Source organism: Crotalus tigris, unplaced genomic scaffold (genome assembly GCF_016545835.1).
Source record: "Crotalus tigris isolate CLP2741 ecotype Arizona unplaced genomic scaffold, ASM1654583v1 scf7180000017644.4837335, whole genome shotgun sequence".
In the NCBI taxonomy this organism is placed as follows: domain Eukaryota; kingdom Metazoa; phylum Chordata; class Lepidosauria; order Squamata; family Viperidae; genus Crotalus; species Crotalus tigris.
The window spans coordinates 663,211-685,986 of record NW_024096536.1 but is presented as its reverse complement, the minus strand read 5'-3'; the positions used below and the strand labels follow the sequence as shown (position 1 = coordinate 685,986).

At 37.7% G+C, this 22,776-nt stretch overlaps 1 protein-coding gene across 3 annotated transcripts in view; it reads left to right on the top strand.

The window, feature by feature from the left end:
- The window catches only part of PDGFB (platelet derived growth factor subunit B), a 63,187-nt gene that overhangs the window by 31,082 nt on the left and 9,329 nt on the right, over positions 1-22,776 (top strand). For 2 of the 3 annotated variants that reach the window (XM_039335492.1, XM_039335493.1), the window contains exons 3-5: positions 15,258-15,354; positions 18,204-18,293; positions 18,830-19,035. In XM_039335492.1, the coding sequence (XP_039191426.1) occupies positions 15,258-15,354; positions 18,204-18,293; positions 18,830-19,035 (393 nt within the window). Of the gene's footprint in view, positions 1-8,173; positions 9,039-15,257; positions 15,355-18,203; positions 18,294-18,829; positions 19,036-22,776 lie in introns of those variants that run through there. The other variant, XM_039335494.1, reaches the window with a different exon arrangement.

The window sequence follows — 22,776 nt, the reverse complement described above, 5'->3', positions numbered from 1 at the left end:
TACAGCCCAACGACCTACTCGTGAGCTTCGATGTCACATCCCTCTTCACCCAAGTGCCTATCAAAGAAGCCTTGACAGCTATCCAAAACAAATATAACCCCCCCAAACACATCTTAGATCTGACCAACCACTGCCTATCCAACACATACTTCATCTCTAATGGACAAAAATACAAACAAACAGAAGGAGCATCCATGGGATCACCCCTCTCACCTGTCATTGCCAACCTCTACATGGAACACTTTGAAACCCAAGCTCTAGAAAAATCGGATCACAAACCCAAACTCTGGCTCAGATACATAGACGACACCTTCATAATCTGGCCACATGGGAAAGAAAAACTAGACAAATTCCTCACACACCTCAACAGCTTACACCCCAAAATACAGTTCACCATGGAAACAGAAGCTAACAACCAACTTCCCTTCCTGGATGTCTTAGTCTACAAGAAATCCAATGGCTCCCTAGGACACACCATCTACCAGAAGAAAACACACACAAACCGCTATCTGCACGCTCTCTCACACCACCACCCAGCACAGATCAACTCTGTAGCCAAGACACTCATCTCCAGAACAAAACGCTTAGCTGACGAACAACACCTAAAACCCGAACTACACACTCTCACCAATGTACTAACATCCAATGGATTCCATAGAAATAAGATTACAAACCTAATCCAAAAAGAAACCCCCACTAAAATCCAAGACAAAGAACAAGAAAACGGCAAAGCCCTCCTCCCATACATAAAAGGCACCACAGACAGAATCAGTAAGATCCTCCATAAACACAAAATCAAAACAGCATTCTGCACAAACAGAAAAATATCCACCATCCTTAGAAACCCCAAAGATAAAATTGACTTAGAAAATCAAGGAGTATATGAAATCCCATGCACTGCTTGTCCCAACACATACATCGGACAAACCAACAGAAGAATAAGTGCACGCATTGAAGAACATAAGAACTCAGTCAAAAAAGAGGAACCAACATCTTCCCTGGTCCAACACCTTAAAGCCACAGGACATGAAATTGACTTTAAAAATACCAGAACCATTGCCAAAAGTGAACATTTTAATAACAGAATAATCAGAGAAGCCATCGAGATAGAAAAACGCCCACACAGCATGAACAAGCGAGATGATACCTCCCGCCTACCAGCCATTTGGAAACCCGCCCTTATTGACAAACGACTCCCTAACACAAAAAATGATACCAGACCCACACTCACAAAAACCACACAGGATGTCACCACCACACATCCACGCAAAAAGCAAACCCAAAGCCACACCGATGATGAGGCACGACCACAAACCAGAAGCCAGACCACAGCTGCATCATTAGCCACTTTAAACCCCTCCAATCCATACATGAAGCAAACTGACACCCTCCATGAAGATGAGGCACGACCACGAACGCGAAGCCAAAAAATAGCAAGGCAGCCCAAAATCTTAAACCCCTCTGCAACTCAGACTAACCTGAGCACAACCAAACAGAACACTCCCCCAGCCAATCAGAGCACAGCCAAGCCCCTAACCATTCAGAACACACCTCCACCCAATCAGAACACAGCCAAGCTCCCACCCAATCAGTTCATACCCCCACTGGCAGTTAAAAGGAAGAAACAGCTAAGACCACACATTGCTGCTCAAAGCACGAAGCTGAAAACACCAGCCTGAAGATGACGAATGGACTTCGTCGAAACGTTGCCAAGACATTTCCAATTTTACGCGGGAGAAAACCCGAACAACCAAAGACCTATATATATATATATATATATATATATATATATATATATATATATATATATATATATATATATATGTGTGTGTTTTCTGAAGCACGAAGCTGAAAGCACCAGCCTGAAGATGACGAATGGGACTTCGTCGAAACGTCGCCAAGACACTTCCAATTACACACACACACATACACATCCAGTTTTTGGGAAAGACCCTCCATTTTGCTTTTATTTGGAATGTGCCATTCCTTGAAAGATGCAGGCTGGAACTGTTTTCTTGATCATCTCAGAAGGGGAGTAAAAATTAGAAGGCTGAATTTCCATAACTTAGCTTAGCCACATATTTCTGTATTCATATGATACGTGAAACTTAATGTAATCACATGAGCTAGATTCATAACAATAAAAGATGATTGCCTAGTTTGTGGTTCGGTATATTGGTTCAGTATATAAAGCCATAGAAGAATTCGATTTAAATATTCTAATTTTATAAAATCCCCTTTTTGGATTACTGCCTTGTCGTGGCGAAGGGGCTTGCGTAACTCAATGAAGCTATAAGCTATGCCGTGCAGGGCCACCCAAGACGGACAGGTTATAGTAGAGAGTTCTGACAAAATGTGATCCACTGGAGAAGGAAATGGCAAACCACTCCAGTATCTTTGCCATGAAAACCCCATGGACAGTACTAAAAGGAAAAAAGATATGACGCTGGAAGATGAGCCCCTCAGGTCGGAAGGTGTCCAATATGCTACTGGGGAAGAGCAGAGGGCTAGTACTAGTAGCGCCAGAAAGAATGAAGCGACTGGGCCAAAGCCGAAAGGACGCTCAGCTGTGGATATATCTGGTGGTGAAAGGAAAGTCCGATGCTGTAAAGATTTTTTCTCCATAGGAACCTGGAATGTAAGATCCATGAATCAAGGCAAACTAGACATAGTCAAAAAAGAGATGACAAGACTGAACATCGACATCTTAGGAATCAGCGAACTAAAATGGACAGGAATGGGTGAATTTAACTCAGATGGCCATCAGGTATACTACTGTGGGCAAGAATCCCTCAGAAGAAATGGAGTAGCCTTCATAGTCAATAAAAGAATAGGAAAAGCAATACTGGGATACAATCCCCAAAATGACAGAATGATCTCAATTCGAATCCAAGGCAAACCATTCAATATCACAATAATCCAAATCTATGCCCCAACCACTGGTGCTGAAGAGGATGAAATTGACCGGTTCTATGAAGCCCTACAGCACCTTATAGAATTAACACCAAAAAATGATATCCTTATCATCATGGGGGATTGGAATGCTAAGGTAGGAAGCCAAAAGATAACCGGAATAACAGGCAAGTTTGGCCTTGGAGTACAAAATGAAGCAGGGCACAGGCTGATAGAATTTTGTCAAGAGAATACGATGGTCATAACAAACACTTTTTTCCAACAACCCAAGAGACGGCTCTACACATGGACATCACCAGACGGTCAACATAGAAATCAGATTGACTATGTGCTCTGCAGCCAAAGATGGAGAAGCTGTATACAGTCAGTAAAAACAAGACCAGGAGCTGACTGTGGCTCAGATCATGAGCTTCTCGTTGCAAAATTTAGGCTTAAATTGAAAAAAGTAGGGAAAAGCACTAGGCCACTCAGGTATGAACTAAATCATATTCCTGATGAATATACAGTAGAGGTGACAAATAGATTTAAGGAACTGGATCTGATAGACAGAGTGCCTGAAGAACTATGGATGGAAGTTCGCAACATTGTACAAGAGGTAGCAACTAAAACCATCCCAAAGAAAAAGAAATGCAAGAAAGCAAAATGGCTGTCTGAGGAAGCTTTGCAAATAGCTGAGGAAAGAAGGGAAGCGAAAGGCAAAGGAGAAAGAGAAAGATACACCCAATTGAATGCAGAATTCCAGAGAGTAGCTAGAAGAGATAAGAATGCCTTCTTAAATGAACAGTGCAAAGAAATAGAAGAAAACAACAGAATAGGGAGGACCAGAGATCTCTTCAAGAAAATTGGAGATATGAAGGGAACGTTTCATGCAAAGATGGGCATGATAAAGGACCAAAATGGCAGAGACCTAACAGAGGCAGAAGAGATTAAGAAGAGATGGCAAAACTACACAGAAGAACTATACAAGAATGAGCTTAACATCCCAGATAACCACAATGAGATGGTCATTGACCTCGAACCAGACATCCTAGAATGTGAAGTGAAATGGGCCTTAGAAAATCTGAGCAACAACAAAGCTAGTGGAGGTGACAGTATTCCAGCTGAGCTATTCAAAATCTTAAAAGACGATGCAGTAAAAGTGCTACACTCAATTTGCCAGCAAATTTGGAAAACTCAACAGTGGCCACAGGATTGGAAAAGGTCAATTTACATTCCAATTCCAAAGAAAGGCAATGCCAAAGAATGTTCAAACTATCGCACCATTGCACTCATTTCACATGCTAGTAAAGTTATGCTTAAAATCCTACAAGCTAGACTCCAACAGTATGTGGATCGAGAACTACCAGAAGTACAGGCAGGATTTCAAAGAGGCAGAGGAACTAGAGATCAAATTGCCAACATACGCTGGATCATGGAGAAAGCTAGGGAGTTCCAGAAAAACATCTATTTCTGCTTCATTGACTATGCAAAAGCCTTTGATTGTGTGGATCACAACAAATTGTGGCAAGTTCTTAAAGAGATGGGAGTACCAGACCATCTCATTTGTCTCTTGAGAAACCTATATGCGGGTCAAGAAGCAACAGTGAGAACCGAACACGGAACCACTGATTGGTTCAAAATTGGAAAAGGAGTCCGGCAAGGCTGTATACTGTCGCCCTGCCTATTTAACTTATATGCAGAGCATCATGAAAGGCAGGGCTAGATGAATCAAAGTTGGAATTAAAATTGCCGGGAGAAATATCAACAACCTAAGATATGCAGATGATACCACTCTAATGGCAGAAAGTGAAGAGGAACTAAAGAGCCTCTTGATGCGGGTGAAGAAGGAGAGTGCAAAGTTGGCTTGAAACTCAACATCAAGAAAACCAAAATCATGGCATCCGGCCCTCTCAATTCCTGGCAAATAGATGGGGAAGAAATGGAGGTAGTGACAGATTTTATTTTTCTGGGCTCAAAGATCACCTCAGATGGGGACTGCAGCCAAGAAATTAAAAGACTCTTGCTCCTGGGGAGGAAAGCTATGGCAAATCTAGACAGCATACTAAAAAGCAGAGACATCACCCTGCCAACAAAAGTGCGTATAGTCCAGGCCATGGTTTTCCCCGTTGCAATGTATGGCTGTGAAAGTTGGACCATAAGAAAGGCTGACGCAAAAGAATTGAGGCCTTTGAACTATGGTGCTGGAGAAGACTCCTGCGAGTCCCCTTGGACTGCAAGGCGTTCAAACCGGTCAATCCTAGAAGAGATCAACCCCGACTGCTCTTTAGAAGGCCAGATCCTGAAGTTGAAACTCAAATACTTTGGCCACCTAATGAGAAGGAAGGATTCACTGGAGAAGAGCCTAATGCTGGGAAAGATTGAGGGCAATAGAAGAAGGGGACGACAGAGAATGAGATGGCTGGATGGAGTCACTGAAGCAGTAGGCGTGAATTTAAATGGACTCCAGAAGATGGCAGAGGACAGGAAGACCTGGAGGAACGTTGTCCATGGGGTCGCGATGGGTCGGACACGACTTCGCAATTAACAACAACAATTTTATAAAATAGCATTTCAAATGGTGTTTGATTTCATACTCATGGAAGCCAACTTGAAAAACACAAAGGCTTGTCCACCAACATGTGAGTGTGGAAATATTTTAAATTTCAGGGGTTAGTATTTCTTGGTTATGGCAACAGAAGAGTTAAAGACATACTTTGAGCCACAGAAACTGGGGCCCTTGGGGATAAGACAGTTTAAGTATCTCTTGTCAGGTTCTGCTGGGACTTGTTGAGGTTACTCCATGCTGAGGAATGTCGTATTTTCCCACTACCACCTCAAGCACAATTTTCAGAGTGAAGAACATCTAGTGTCTAGGTATATGCATGCTTATATCTATATAGTATATTATTGCTTTCCTTTTCTCTTTATCCATGCAATACCCATTGCACCCTGATCTAGCACAAAGCCATAACTTTTAATTATTATAAGAAACACTAGTCTACATATGTTTGGTGGAGACCTAATAGATAAGCTAGTAGACTGTATATATTGAAGCCTGGATAATATTTCATGCTTGATTCTTTGTGTTCTGTTCCTTCTTACAGCCCCCATCTTTCTTCAGCCTATTTTTTTATTTTCCTTTGAAGAATGGAAATGTTTTGGCTTAACAAGAATCCACCCTTTTTCAAAATATTGCAAAGTGTTTGAATAGCACAAAAGAATGAGTGAATGTCAAAGTGGATTTCAAGGTTGGGTTTGGACTATTCAACATTACAGATGAGCTGTTTTATTGGGGGAAAATTATTATTAAAGGGGAGCCTTTAATACCTTGGTATTATCAAAATATGTGGAAATTCATCTGATTTAATTTTCAATCAGTTTTGCTCTGCTTCTGTTTCTATCTTTCCCCCCCTTCATTTCAATAATGAGACAATAAAATAATTCTATTTGGGGGGGGGCAGAAAAGGGGCTGGAGTGGAAGAACTTACAAACTTAAAGTTCTTTTCTTCCTTGTAATCTTCCATGCCCTGATTTGGCATTATAGATATTCAGAATCGGCATCCAAATAAAACAGTTTAAAATACAGTTGTGTCCCATTCTTTTTTACAACCTTCCCCAACAGGTACTTTTTGGGTGTGTGTTAGGACTATAGCTTTAAGAATTCAAAACCAATCCTAACAATATCCAAAAACAACCTTTGGGGAAGCATCTTTAAAAATATCTCCAACCTATTTGAGTTTCATGTGTTTCCTTGGAGTCGTGTAGGAATGAAATATATTTCCATTGGGAAGTTCAGAATAACTATAATGAATAGCTGAACTTTTAGTAATCTAGAAGAATCTTGTAGCACTATTGCTTATGCTTTTGATTAGTGGGAGTACCCAGTGCTTTGTAATGTTCCACCTTTCACATAAATCCTGTGCAAAGGCAATTCCTAGCCTTTCCCATACTATTGCCTTTATTTCACACCTGCAGAGTGCTTTTTCTCTCCTGTTTACACAGCAGATATTCTGGATTTTCCAGAATACCTGATATATAAAGAGTGATAGAGAATGAAAACACAGGGTTTGCCCCACTACAAGAAAACAGGAAGTAGTTACTTTAAGTAGTTGGATTGGAGTTGTCATGAAACAATAGCAAGTTATTGTTGTTATACTTGTTACTAGTGGGAGGAGAGGAAACGTGGTTGTAGGGTTTTTTATTTTCACTTTGACTATTAGATTCCACATGCAGCCTGTCTCAAGGCTAAAACTTTTGATCAAGTTATTGCATCTTAGAGTTGATTTAAATAAACCAGGAAGCAAACTTTCATGTAGCTAGGCAAATATCTGCCTATGAAAAAAAATAGCCTAGAGCTAAAATTGCAATAACTGGTAGGAGAGAACTTGGTTAAGTTGCAAAGAATTATGTATCATTCCTAGGAACGGTGACATCAAAAAGAATGTTTATAATATAAAGGGAATCAAATTGTACAGACTGTTTGCAACTAAGGAGGGAAGGCAAGTCAAACGTGAGGTTCCGTTGATTTGATTTGCATACAGTACAAAGTACAGAGAATGTTTTCTCTGCAGGAAAAATGTAGATGCACTACTGCTTTACACATAAATATGAGCCTGTCTCTGTTATCATTTGATCAGAAATAGTCTCTGATGATGGTTGGTTCTACCATACCAAAGCATTCTACTTCAGTGGCACCCTTATCAAGGGAGTTAGTACAGCACTCTTGCACTGCCAGCCCCTCCATCAGCTGTAGCAGCCAAAAGAGGGAAAAATAAAGTGATGTGTATGTGGAAAAAAGAAGTGGAGACATATAACATAACCCTGTACAAATTGCTCAAAAGTGAATAATCCACTTATTTGGATTTCTTTTGGGTAGCTGTGTAGCACCCACTTGACTTTAGTTAACAAATCGTATTGTAATTTAATATATAAACTAGCCCTTTATGTGATCCATATGCCTTTTGTAGGCTTTACTCCAGGTGGAATACAGTAAGACTGTTGTCAATAAATGAGAATTTAACCTTTTAATTCCCTTGCAATTCCAGTGCAATATCTCTGTATCATACAGTCATGCTTTTAGCGTAGAACAAGTGTAATAGTTATGGAAAAGTGGATGATATTTATCCAGATCTTTATGGAAGAAGGAGGGATTACATTAATGAGTTAAATGTCTGTGAATGGGGGGGGGAATCAGCCTGTGGGATACACATATTGTACTAAAAGGTACGCTTTAAAGATGAATTGATGAAAACTAGAATGCCTAGATTTACCCTTACATTTGTGCTAAGTGATAAGGTGGCATTTCCAGACAGAATTTCATTGACTGGATTTGTACAGTGCCCTAAGCAAAAGGAAGTAAGTCATATTTTGGCTTACTTTATTTGTGAATCCAAAATAGATATAAGTGGAGAAAGCAAATAATAACTTGGCTCAATTTCTCCCCCTCCCCTTAAGAATGAAAAAATTGCTGACTTGTTGAAAAAAACGTGACACTGAAATTGATTTCTACCTGACAACATGTCCTTGCTGCCTGCTGAAATGGAAGGAATGTTTTTTATCTTGAATCAAGCTCAAAAACTAAGCAATTTACTGGAGATGGTGTTGACCTTTATAAAGTCCATCAGCCATTTCTGGTGTACACTTTTGAATGTGGTTGCTCTTGAATGTGTGTGGTTGCTAGCTTGTGGGCATGTCAGTAGATCCTCTTCACAGGAACACCACAAGAAAGTTTTGAAGGAAAGGCAAAGAAATAAAAGAAGTTACCAAGCCCTCTGGGTTAGGCATTCTTAGCCCTGCAGTGATGCAAGGCCAGTTCCAAGGCACTTGATAACTAACCAGGCAAGACCCCTTTTTCAAACAACTTAACAGTTAAAAGGAGATTATTAACCTACTTTTGCACCTGAGCAAAAAATATTTTTTACTACTCTGATTAGTTCATGGATCAACCTCCTCATTTCCATTATATCTTTCTTCCCATGGTAATTTGCAGATCATATGTTTCCTTATTAGGTTTGAGTACCTCTTTGCCTGGAGCTTAAGTATATCATCTCCTGCACACAGATCCTTTTCTGAAGTGGATTATGTCCCTTCCCAGAAGCACTTTAAAGTGGACCAGTTTCCTGCTAAGTACAGAGAACCATAAAAAGGTATACAAGTTAATCTCCATAGTTGAACACTATCTAATGTACTGTTTACTGAAACTAATATCTGTATTCAGTGGTACATACACCTGAACATGAGTGCAGAGGACTTCAACCCTCAGATCTGCTCCAAAAAGAGAATAAAGAGACATTGTACTCCAGGGCTGCACACCCTTCTCTGAGGCAGAGGATAAAGAACTTTACAAGCTGGGTGTGTTGTCATGCTTTGGTCCAACTGATAACATCTCTGACAAGAAAAAGTTGGCACCTAAACATACCTCTCTGAAGAGGGAGTGGAGCTTTTTCCTATAATCTATTCTTCAGAAGGCTGCCTTCTAACAATCTGTTTGTTTGCAGTTGAGCATTGGTCTATAAATGCTTGTCAATTTCTCTTTTTCTGATTATTACAATGCATTTTGTCACCTGACTTCTAGCATTTTGCACTCAACACTTGCCCAGCAGTTGTGATTATTTTGACTTTAAATTAACATTCTATCTTCTCTATTAAGTATCAAGATGGTTTGGTATCTTTTATGTGGTCACACAATTTACTTGCAAGTTTCAGAACTATTCCATTTATTTCAAGTGGCAAAAACAATTATTATAGTGACGTTCACCAGTAACAACATAATCCCAAGCCTTAATTGATAACATTTCCCTTTTCAAAACAGTACTGTATGTTTCTGCAAAAAAATTTCCAATTTGTTTCTATTGATGCTTAAGTTGGTTGGCTTATTCTTAGTTTTATTCTTTCACTGTCTTAATTATCATTCTTACATCCCAGGGAATTTTACAATAGGGAAAAATAATATTGCCAAGAGGGAAAGATTATCTATGGATACCAATATAAGTGGCCTGGCAGGGCCACTTTCATGGCCTCTGCCAAGCATCTTAGTCCAGTTCTATCACTTGTCATATCTCCTTTGCCCAACACAACCACCATGTTGTGGTTTATCCTGCCATCCTTTCCATGGACTAACTTCTTCCTCCCCCAGGCAGAAGCCCTTCCAACAACTCAATACCATGTTTCACTATCAGGCTGGTCTGGCTGCTGATATTCTCCAAGCTTCTTCTGCATGGCATTCAGCAGCCCTTGGTCCCGAATAGGCCAGGCTCCTCCTCCTATAGCTGCCCATTGGTGACTGTCACCATGTGCTTTGAAGAGAAGTATATGCCTGGCTGTCTGCCTGCCTGCCAGCATTTTTTAACACAAAATGAAGCTGTCACAATCAAAGTTAAGTTGATCTAGAGAACAGGATTTAACAGACTGAGGACAATAGCTTATTTTCTAGTAAAACTGTGCATTATGATTGACTGTACAATCAGTTTGTAAATAGGCAAGTCATCCGTGGCATCCATTTTGTGAGAGCGTGCATAAGGACAGCGCAGGGCTTTGTATCTGAAGGGGAAATGGTATTTCAGATTGGGGGTGGGGACAATTCCTTCAAACAGCTGGGTCTTTTCCTGGGAGCCTACCTCTAGCATAATCCTGGGGAAAAGACATTTAGCTTAAAGAGTTGTCAACAGGTGCAACTTGTGCAGCCATGTACACTTTGAAATAGTTTTTCTCCTTCAAATCAAAAGCATTGCATAGCCCTAATACATACCATATGTTCTTAAACTTCCAGATGTGTCTGTTTGTTTCTAAAGCCCCTAGGCAAACATCATATTTGCTGGGTGGCTTTGGGCCAATCATACTGTTTCCATCTTACTTTAGGGGGTTGTTGTGGGTCTAAAATAGAGACACTTGTCTATGCCATAGTGAACTCCCAGAGAAAAAGGCAGGATAAAAATTCAGTAAAATTGATGAGGTTTTTTTAAAATGAAAGGAGATCCCCATAGAAGCTGCTTTAAGCTATTACAGAAAAGAGAAGATATATATCTAAATTACCCCTAATATGATTGACCAGTTAGTTATATTTTGTGTTTCATCCATTGAGCTCAAGATAGCATTCATCATGGTAGATGAATCTGTGGTTCTGTAGATATTAATAAACTATGACTCTGAAAATCCTTTCACCCAAGGATTCTTCAACAATTCGAAAGCAACTCTCAACTATTCCTATCCCACAATAATGGCATATTTGAGAATTGAGCCAGTTTATTTCTGGCTCAGCTGGGTTGCATTTAAAGCTACAGTAAAACTAATCCTTTGAAATCCTGCAACTCTGTGAAACTGCTAGTATTTATTTGTAATGTTGACTGTAATTCAATAATATATGGAGGATCACTCCAGCCATGTCATACATGCTTCTATCCCCCCATTTCATCCCGTTTTATCCTCCTAATAAAATAAGAGGCTGGTGTGTTAGTAACTGGCTCAAGATTACTCAGGAAACCTCATATCCAAGTAAAGATTAGAACTAGATATGCCTAGTCCTATTTTATATTTAAAATAAAAAAATTTCTATTTCTGAATAATCTATTGACAATCTTGCTATAAAGACCAAAAGATGCCTAATCTTGTTGAAGAGAGGGAAATGCCTCCTGAATAATTTAGCAATCTCAAACACACTCTTATTTCATCTCCAAATCAAGGCAAAAACAATGCAATCTATAATTCAGGCATGTAACGTATATCCAGAAATGAATATTTTACGTAAATATGCTCAAATGTTAGTATTGTTGGAAGGCTGTGAACAACTTATACATGTAAAACTAGAATTGTTGATCCAGTTTGTTATTTTTGGATTAATACCTTAAGTTTGGGTATCTGGGATGAAGGAAACATGATGAATTGATGACATTCTGTACATTTCCACACCTAATGTTGTAATTCTGATGATAATCTATCCAAATGTTGAGGAAATGGGAAAGATTCATAAAGATAATACTCAAATATAGGCAATGTCCTTTTTGCATGGAGCCTATTTTGCCCTACAAAATACTTTAGTTTAACCCACATGCTATATCCTGAATTGTAGCAGCAAAATCTTTAGCATTCACATCCCAGTACAGCATTTAAAACATTGTTTTTTTAGTTAAGGAAAACAATAGGGAGTACAGTGATCATAAATAAACATTTATGCAGAATTTTTTTCCTTATTGTTTTCTGCAGTTAGTCTTTAACGACAGTTAATACATCAGGGTTGGGCCTCTAATTGTAAGGATAGTATCATAAAAATAGATCTCCCTCAATTTATTGTAAAAACAAAGGTTAAAACTAATCCAATACATTCTTAAAAGAAAAAAAAAGCATTGGTGACTTATTCATTAGGAAAGATGCCATAGTTTAGTAGTGGAGCACATGCTTTGCATGCAAAAAGTCCCAGGCTCAGTTCCTGGAAAGATTCTTGTCTGAAAATTTAAATACTGTTGGGTTATTAATGATCTGATTCAGCACAAGAGACGTTCCTATGGATACTGGGTTTTTATGCTATTGACCATAATTGCAAAATAACAGGGGGCTCTCTGGTGCAAACTCTAATGCAGAGCTGGTCAGCTGTTCCAGAGGATGCATTTCTATTTCCAAAGTTATTTTTTGGTCTGAGTGCTACAAGGAGCTTTTTTTTTTTTTTTTTTTTAGTGATGTGAAGGTATCACTAAAGAGCACAGAATTAACATTTTAATAGAAAAGCAGACACATGAAATCTTTTGGAAATGTAACAGATTTATGTTACAGCATACCAACTGTTTTTTAGAGACCAAAAAATAGCACCATTCAAACATCACCATTGTCATTGTATTTTGGCAGTGTGGTTATGAAGCTCTGGAGCCTGCAAAAATCGGAGTGTGGTTAGCAAGTTGATTTCTCCTTCCACCCATAACCTGGTAGAGCTTCATAGTACTGACCAGAAGCATCATCTTCTTTTAAGTAGCTTCCATAGATTTCAATTCTGAGGTGAGCAAGTCAAGCCCAATATGTTAGGATATACAAGTCTTTAAAGTAGGCATCTGAACTGCTTCCATTTGATCCTAGCTTCTCATGTCTCACAGCTATATTTCTTTTTCAAATCACTATCAGAAAAAGATGATGATGATGATTTTTGAAAGAAGACTAGGTTACTTTTTTAAAAACAAAATTGTATTTGATATCACATACTAGGGATTTCTGCTACCTTCTTTATCAAGGTGAGGATTAATTTGGTGCATCCAAAATGCCATCTAGAATGGTTCGGGCTGTATAAAGTATTAGGATGTTAACAACTGAAGAAAAAAAAATTAAGTGGTGTGTCAATTTTTAGAACATTTCATTAACTCTAAAAGTGTACAGTTGTCCTATGATGTGAAATTGCAAAGCTCTTCGGGTTGTTTTTGCATTATAGTTTAATTTTTGGCCACACACGAACATAGCACCTCTCTGCTGCTTATTAAGGGAACCTGATCTTTTTTCAAAATCAACTCATTGAAGTAATTATCTTTAAACTGATTTTTAGAGCAGCTGCATCTTTTCTTAGCCTCACACAGAAGCCTAAAAGAAGGCATGTATTATCAATTCTGAATCATAGAGAGATGCTGTGCTTGCACTTGTTCAAGAGTTGTAGCATGCTCAGCCATACCATCTGCTGTGCTGAGAATGGAATTAACTAGTGAAAGTTTTGCATGTATTGCATGTACAAAGCTGTATTAATAAAATGTTGTTATAGCTAATACCCTGGAAGCAATGGGAGGGAAGGGTATGCATTTGACAATAGTCTGACAAATGCAGAACAGGTTTTGTAACTGCTAACTGTAGTAAATAAAGAACATTGAAATACTAACCCTTTCCCCATTTTCAATATTTTCACTTCAAATAATTTATCCCAGTAGTTCCTACATGAATGTGCATTTAATTTGGAAATGGCTATCTTGGGGATAGCAGAACTATCAACTATTATTTAGAATGAAGAAATTCTAAAAAAAAACACCAAACAATAAACAAAACTTGGAACTTTGTTCTTATATGTGACAATAGCAGCAAGACTTCTCTATGTCCAGAGATGAAAGGACTAATGGAGTTGGATGAGATGGCAAAATTGACTGCTTGGATTAAAGCTTTATTTAGATTAGTTTCTACTTGGAAACCACTCTTGGAATTTTTTGTTAGTTTGTTTGAAACTGAAAGAAAGGAAAATTTAACTTTGAGTTTTGATTGTTAGGCTTGTTTATAATGATAGAAGTACTATTTTTTATGGTTTATTACAGTTGGGTCATTGATTTTTAGGTTTTTATCTGTATCAAACAAAGTCAAAAGTTACTTTTTGCCCTAGCTTTTTTCACCTTTTTGCCCATATTCCCAATTTTGCTTTTTCACTCTTTCTACCACTTTATTTCTAATTCTTTTTTCTTTGCTTTTTTGTATTTTGCACTTGAAATTTAATAAGATTTTGGTAAAAGCATTAGTGAAGAAATTTTCTGGGAGAAAATGTAGCACCCCAGCAGCTTATCCTGTACTCTCAGTTGCTCTATCTTAAAATTGCTTTTCTTTTAAACAAATTACACTGAGTTTCCCATATGTAATTCACTTCTTAATTAAAGGAGTATCCAGCTTTGTTGACATTACAGTCCAGTGTTTGATAAAATGTATATGATAGCATTTTAGATAGAAGCAACATAGTTTAATGTAATAGGTACCGCTTTTGTCTGGGCTTTTCCTTCCAAATGCAAAAAAATACTGTTTTAATTTTAATAGTGCATGATCTCAGTATAATGGCTCAACACTTTAATGCAAACATCAAGTTGCACTGCGGATTGAGAACCATTTATTGGCTTTAATATCAGAGATGTAATAAGGTGGCAGTATTAAGCAGGGGAGTAAACGCCAGTAAATGCTGGTAGACCTATATAAACATGCATAAGATAATAACCATTTCCAGACAGAGGGTGTTTGGAACAATACCAAGACCATCTGATTAATGGAATATTCAGAATCCTTGGATGTATGACTGTAAAAGTCTCCAAAATTATACTTCTTTTTCACAAAGAGAAAATGTGAAAGATTATTTCATGGATGGTGAGCACACTGACATTCCTGACATTTGCACTTTAAAATACACTTGTGTACATTTCTCATTATTTTCTCTTTTTCTGCTAATCTGGCCTTTCTTAATCAGATATTTTTCAAGGTGCAATGAAACTGAAGTTTTCTGCTTTTGGAATCTTGTAACTGCAATTCTAACATATTTGGAGGGTACCAGGTTGGAAAAGGGTGTATAAGAATTTATTCTGTGAGAAATGTATAAAATTGGTACAGAACTGGCATAGGAGAGCTCTTTAACATAACTTTTTTTCTTTTTGGTTTGGCAGGGAGACCCCATTCCTGAAGAAATATATGAATTACTGCGTGACAGCTCAGTGCATTCCATCAGAGAACTCCAGCAGGTCCTGCAGATAGAATCCGTAGGTAAATTTCCAGACCAAATGTTCCTGTTTAATAAATCTCAACAGATATAATGGTGAAACAACAACAAATGCATTGTATGCCACCTGACAAATGCTATTGTGAATTATGTGTTTTCTAGATTCAGATTACACAAAGTAAAACCATAGGTTATATCTGGGTTGAAAAGCTCCTCTCCCAAGACAGTATGTGGCAGTTTACCCATAGAATAATTCTGTAGCCTATTTTGGTGTTTGGCTTGAACTGGATCTAACATGTAATTCGTAATGTAACAGGGGCAGAAATATTACTTGCAAATAGGTTTTAGTAACGTTTATTATTTTCAAATCAGTCTGTAATGATTCCTGATGTTTGAAAAAAATTAGACCGTGATGTTATAATCTTCTGTGCTTGAAATCAGATATCAATCATCCATTATTCATTTCCCTGGCTTTTGATTTTTGGTCTATATAAAAGGAAAAATGAATGACATCAGGTAATGAGAGGAGAGTTAATGTTTTGTTTTACTGTGGTGACTGGACTAGGCTGCAGAGAGAGTTGGGGATACCTGTCTCAGGACTGAGGTCACAGACCAGATTGAATAGGTTTTGGCACGTGCAGGAATGTGAGCACGCGTCATGGCCACTGGGTTGGCCCTGGAATGTATTTATAAACATTTTCTTCACAGATTCCATTCTGATCCAGCCTCTCCTCCTGCCTGTCCCCTCCCCACCCCTGCCTTCTCTCTTGTGTTTGTCTATTGGTAGCTTTGTAATCTTTGCCGAGACACTATCTACGGGGGAACAGAATTTCCTGTCTTTGTTTCCGATGCCAGTTGGACCACTGGCACGTTCTCAAAAGCATTCCCGCTCCCTTTCAAAATGCCTGTAAGGGGAGGAGGGAAAAAAAGAGGGAGGGCACCAGCTGTGTTTTGCTATTGTTCCTCTTAAAAGTTGCTTGGCTTCTCCACCCGCCTGTCCCGGACTACACAAGTCATACAATGGTGTGCCTTCCAAAATTAGCAGCACTGGCTTTTTCATAGCTGGGCCTGTTGCCCTGGTCAGCAGTAGCTTTGCTGCCCTATCTGGAAAGACTCTTGGGGGAAGGGCGAGGTTAACTGGAGACCTCTGTTTTTCAATAGAAGATTTGTTTCAAGTCAACAGCATTGCTATTTTTTCCCTTGTCTGTTTAACCTTTGCACAATTATAGCCCCCGCCCTGCCCTGATAAAATTCCAGAAAATGGGGGATGGATGGAAGAAGATGGGAAGATCCAATTAAGTTCAATGGTATGGATAAGTGATAGAGCTTTGATGTCATGATTCATCTTTCTCTTTCTCTTGGGAGGTTTTAGGGACAATGAATCTGGGAATAATAGACTTTTAGAATATTGTAGAATCAAAATGTATATAGTTGGGCACTGAATCTCCAACATATTTTTGAGTCTTGATTTCTGCAGAATCTGACGTAGAAAATCTGAGGCTTTACTGTATTTCCTTTAGCCTTAAACACAGAACTCAGTCTGTAGAAACTTTGCCTTCGTTCTCTTTTTTTCCTATAGGCTTTCTATTCCTTGTTTCTTACGTTCAGAATTATTTCCCAGAAATAAAATCTGCCCTGCTTTACTTTATGTAGCCTGCAACAGTGTAGGAACTGTCTTCAAATACTGCCATTGACTTTGGAATCTGGAGGGGTTTGTTGACTCCAAGGAAGCTCTGGCTGATGTGATGAGAATTGCTTTGTTCAGCATTTCCTATGGTAAAATGTTAGAGAATGTTTATAAAGAAAGCTGGCAGCCTTATCTTTTACCCATCCCCCAGAAGACCCAATTGGCTAAAACTGAATACATCCTTAGTAGAAGGGACAGAACTATTATACTTACCTACATCTTCACTTTGGAAAGATAAAATTACAAAGCCTGAAATCTTGAAATATCTCTATTAATTTGACAAAGTACAGACCTGAACAGATGAATAAATAGTCAGATTTGTTCAAAGGCAACTGAAATCAGTCATTTATTTTACCATTTGGGTATTATTCATATTTACAATTTTGTTTTTTTTAAAAGAAGTAACCTAAAATATGCATGTAACACTTTATTACAGGCAAATATTAGTAATCTAAAGAATAAATATGGAGAAATATATTGTAAAATTTATATCAAATTAATTTGCTGTGCTATTTATTACCAAATTCCATTGAAATAATTTTGTGGTATTAAGCACCACATTATCTGAACTTGGAATAAATTGTCAAATAGTTTCCACTGCAGCTATTAAGGGGTATGATAAGAACTGCAGATTTTGAGGTCAGATCGCTAGAATTTGGCTTCTACTACAGAATGATAGTCTCACCTTGTAGCTGAAAAACGAAAATCTAAAACATACGTTCTTATTTTTCTCCTTGCTTAGAAATACATTTTAAATCATGTTGAAAAAAAAACAATTTCATTTTTAAGGTGGGATGAATCCTTATCTTTGCATCACTGCATTTTCCCTGCAGTCTTCAGTTATATCATTGCTTATCATTTATGATTCCTTCTTACAGGGGAAAATACCTGCACAATTTCATCTCCTAATTTCAAAATACTTATGCAGAATAATTATATATTTTATTTTATATAATACATCTTGAGCAGAATTAAGAAAGTTGGTAGGGCTACAGGATATAGAATTTTATTGAGTTTATTATTCTAGTACCACATTGCCTGTAATTCTTCTTGGCCTTCTTAATATGGATAATTATAGTATTTTGCTAAACTGGAACCAGTCATTTCCTTCTTTATGATTTTATGAACCTTCGGGTATTTGCTGTAGTGATGCAACTTATATATTAATTTACTTAATTACTTTGTTTTTATTTTCTCTTTTTGCAGATGAAGATACCTCTAGTTCATACATGAATTTTACCCAAATGCATGTGGGTGAAAATCGTGTTTCTTTGTCCCGTGGAAGACGAAGTTTAGGTAGGCTGTAGACTGGCTACTGTATTTCAACAAGTAAAGTATGGGATTATGTTTAGTCCAGAAATACTTGAGTTTTAGTTTTTGCAAATATGAACCAGCACTATCTTCTACCAAACCAAATAAAGTCTTCTTTACAGTTTCAATCTTTGGAATCCGTTTTGTTGCCAGTTCAGAGATGAGAATATTGGTTAATTACATGCATTTAAAAGAGATTCTGAAAATGGAAAATCATGATCCTTTAGTTGAATCAATTAATTAAAATAGTTTGTTTTTAAAAGAGCAGAATAATAAATTTGCTTGTAATGGAGGGATATGTAAGATAATTGCTAAATAACTAAGATATATATTTGGTGAAATATTTTCATCTCTTGCCCAATAGAAAACTTACAAAGACTCCTAACAACTTCAAAATACATAGCAGAAATGCCCCCAAACACTTCTGAATAAAATGAGACGCAATAAAACATGCAATAAGGAAAACAGTCATGAGTTTCAAAGTTGATTTCACTGGGAAATTTTTTTTGGGATTTTTCTAGCTGGAGCAGAACCTATTGAACCAGCAGTAATTGCTGAATGCAAGACACGGTCTGAAGTCTTTGAAATCTCCCGGAGCATGGTGGATTCAACAAATGCCAATTTTCTTGTGTGGCCACCCTGTGTGGAAGTGCAACGGTGCACAGGCTGTTGCAATACCCGAGCAATGCAATGTCGTCCCACACAGGTTCGGGTGAGACATATCCAGGTATACAGATATCTCTGCTCTTCTCCCCCAGTTTTTCAATCTTCTTTGAAAAATTACATTAAAGTTGATAGAGTGCAATAAACATATCTGACATCTTTTGAAAACAAGGTTAATATCTATGCTCCTGAACCCTGCCTAAATTGTCTCCTGGTGCTGGAATAAATTTGGCTTTAATGGTTATGAATGTTCCTTGAGTAAGATACAGGCAGTCCTCGACTTACAACCAGAACTGGTGTTGGCATCTCAGTTGTTGACCTAACCCTAGACCTGCATATCTTTATTGTACAGTTATCTTTATAAATAGTGTCTTGAATTGCTTAATTTGCATCTATACCATTTCAAGTTTTGATATATTTGCTTTATCAAATGGGGAACCTTCATGTTGTTCTGCTATGATTGTATCTGATTTTAGAGCAGATTATTTTATTTTGTTTGTAGCAGATGCATTACTATTTCAGGAGTTACTGCTTTGAGATAGTGAGATGGCTAAGTAGCTCTAATAATTCCAAGAACAGTACTGACAGGAGCATGAATTCTGATAGAGTTACTTTTGTTTTAAGGTCAAAAGAGAAAGGGAAATCTAAATGCAATCCCTAACAAAGTTGAGGGCCATGGAACTCTGCAGATATGAGGGAAACCAATTCATCCAACAAAAGGATCTTTAAAAACAACCCTAGAACACAATGGCAAATCATGTAGCATTAAAAAAAAAAGACAAATGTTATATGTTTGTAGAATGTTTACTGAACATGGGGAAATGAATGGACAATTTGTAAGATTTGCAGCTGCTGATAGAGAAATAAAAGGTAGCATAGGTACCTCGACTTATGATCATATGTTTAAACATGGTCCAGAATTACAATAGCATTGGAAAGGGTCTTTATGGCCCATAAAGCACTTTAGGCCATTTCAAAACACTGCACCCTACCCCTACAGTCACGTGACCATGATTTGAGTGTTTGGCAACCTGTTCACACTTATGTCTGATTTCCTAGTACCCTGCAGTCATGTGATCACTATTTGCAATCTTCTCTGCTGGCTTCCCCAGAAAATCAATGGGGAAGTAGGCAGGGACGATTGCAAGCTAAATGTCTTTGGAGATTCTCAGTCATCCAGGTCATGATTGTCCCAAAGGTGCTTTTTCAAAAAGCAACTGGACTTTGTTTTTCCTCGAAGATGTTTCACTTCTCATCCAAGAAGCTTCTTCAGTTCTGACTGAATGGTGGAAGATGGAAAGATTTATATTCCTTGCAGTCAACTGGTCATTAGCACTCTTTTTGAGAGTCATTGAAGCCACTTTGTTGTTTATCTGTGCCCTCAGGGTCACCTGAATAGTTCAAATGGGTGTGGGACCTTCTTGGAACTGCTAAAAGGACTATGTTGTAAGGGATAGGTAATGCCGTATCCCTCCCCCTCCATTGAGACAGGCTGTTCAATCTTAATGTAGATGGCCTCTTCGACCCCTCTTTCAAACCAGCAGCCCTCTCTGCCCAGATTAATTCTGATTCTGTCCAGAAGCTGCTTCTGCCTGTCAAAAGAACTCACTCTCATTTCTGGGGCTGGCTCAAAGAGCTCCTGTTAAGGGATGCTGAACTCCTTTGGCTGGGTATGAAAATGTGCTCCATTCTTCCATCCCATATCAGGAATTCCCTTCCTTGTGCAAATGTGGATTTTGGCAGGGAGGATTTTCATTTCCTGGCTGGAGTCCCAGGGTCTCCCTCTCCCCTCCCTTGGGCACCCCATGCACCTTACCTGGGACTCTGTCTGCTTAAAGACCCATGAGATTGCTTAATGACTGCAACTAGGAGCATGCTTCCTCCAACTTTGTTATATGGAGATGAGAATATTGATTATATCTGGAGGAATGAGTGAATGCCTACTGAATACAAAAGTGAGTGACCATTACAAGCAAAATACATTGAAGTGATTTGGTAAAGAAATAAAAGACTAATTCATGTATACAATATATGAAAGAAGACTCAAAGCACTGAGAGGAAGGGGAAGACCAAGAAAGTCATGTTTGGATGGATTTGATGAGATCTTCAAAAGATAAAATTTAAAGAACAAAAAGGCAGTATGATGCAATGTATGGTCAAAATTATGCAAAAAGTAGTTTAATATTGTTGTGCAAAGATAATTCTTTGTTCATTTGCCAGCACCTGTTTAAAACAATAGAACTGAAACAGTACACCTGGGCAGTAACAGAAAAATATCACTGCAATTAAATTGGCTATGTATAGGAAACAGAAGATGAGAAAGTACAATCCAGTCAGCCAGAACTTCCAGGTGCATGTTGAGGAACTAATAATGAATTATTGTGTCATATATGAGTTAAACCTTGGAAATTAAATAGAGTATTTATGCCAACAGGATATGACCTGGTACAGTAAGAATTTAATATCAGTGTAATGATTAACTTACAGCAAAAAGAACTGAGAAGAAATAAGAAATAAGAGTCACAAAAATTTATATAGAAAAAAGATTCTCAAAATATCAAGAATTTAAATGGCATCTAGAACAAGTTATCTTGACAGGCAGACATTATAAAGCCTTTGGCAACAAAAAGGAAGTACAGCAACTAATCGCAAACTTCCAGCATCAAGTAAGGACAAGGAAAGATATGTCAATCAAGAATTTCAACTCAAAGAGGAAAATAACAAGAAAAGAGAGATGAGAGGTACTTTTAAGAAAATCAGAGAGCTCATAGAAAAATTAAAGGTTATAGGAATATTCAAGAGTAATTATGCAAGGGATCTAATTGAAATAAATGAGACTAAAATTGCTTGAGCAATTAATTAAACTCTTTACAAATGGGATTATGAGATGACAGAGATATTGGAAGGGAGGTAATATATTTAGGAAACAACTCGGTGAGAAAATAAGATGCAAAGCAATAGAACACTGTCAAACAGAAAAGCATTAGATATAGATGAAATACCCATTGAACTGCTTACAGGCTTAGGGAAAAGAAAGTTGAATTTATAGCCAACAAATAATGGACATGTTTGTGAGGCATAAAGTTTGGAAATGTGAATGTACATATCTATTTTGAAGAAAACCAATATCAGAGAATGTCCAACGTTTAAGAAAGATATTTACCTTTATTCCTTGACTACAGTAAGGTTTTTGTTTTGTAGATTATATCAGTGGGACATTTTAAGGCTAATGGGCACACAAGATTGCCATTCTTTTGAATAAATTTCACAATAAAATTATTATAAAAACAATTTGGAAAAATAGAGTAGTTCAGAAAGGTAGAGGAAATATTGACTCCTTATTTGTTAAACTTGTGTGACAAATATGTTATAAGAATAGAGGGATTGGAAGAAATGACAGCAGACATTGTAAAGTAAAAATTGGAAACTGAACTAAGAATTTGAGATGTACAAACAACAGCAGAAGAGCTCACTAGGAAAGTGAAAGTAGAAAGTGAAAAATCTGGACTAAAGTTAAACATAAGAAAGCATTAAGTGTGGTTAGTGGATTTACAGATAAGGTGGATAGTTCTGGATTTTGGGGGTAAAGAATAAGTAAAGATGGCTAGTATACAAGAGAAAAATAGGTTATCTTAAGAAGGAAGGCAAAGACAAACTCAGACAAGATCATAAAGGTTTAGAGGATTTTTTTTTATGTCAACAGATATAGGAACAATCCCCCCCCCCCAGTACTATGAAAGTCAAATATTGTACCACTGTGAAAGGTGAACACTGAGAAAATAATGCAGAAAAAAGATAGTTGTAT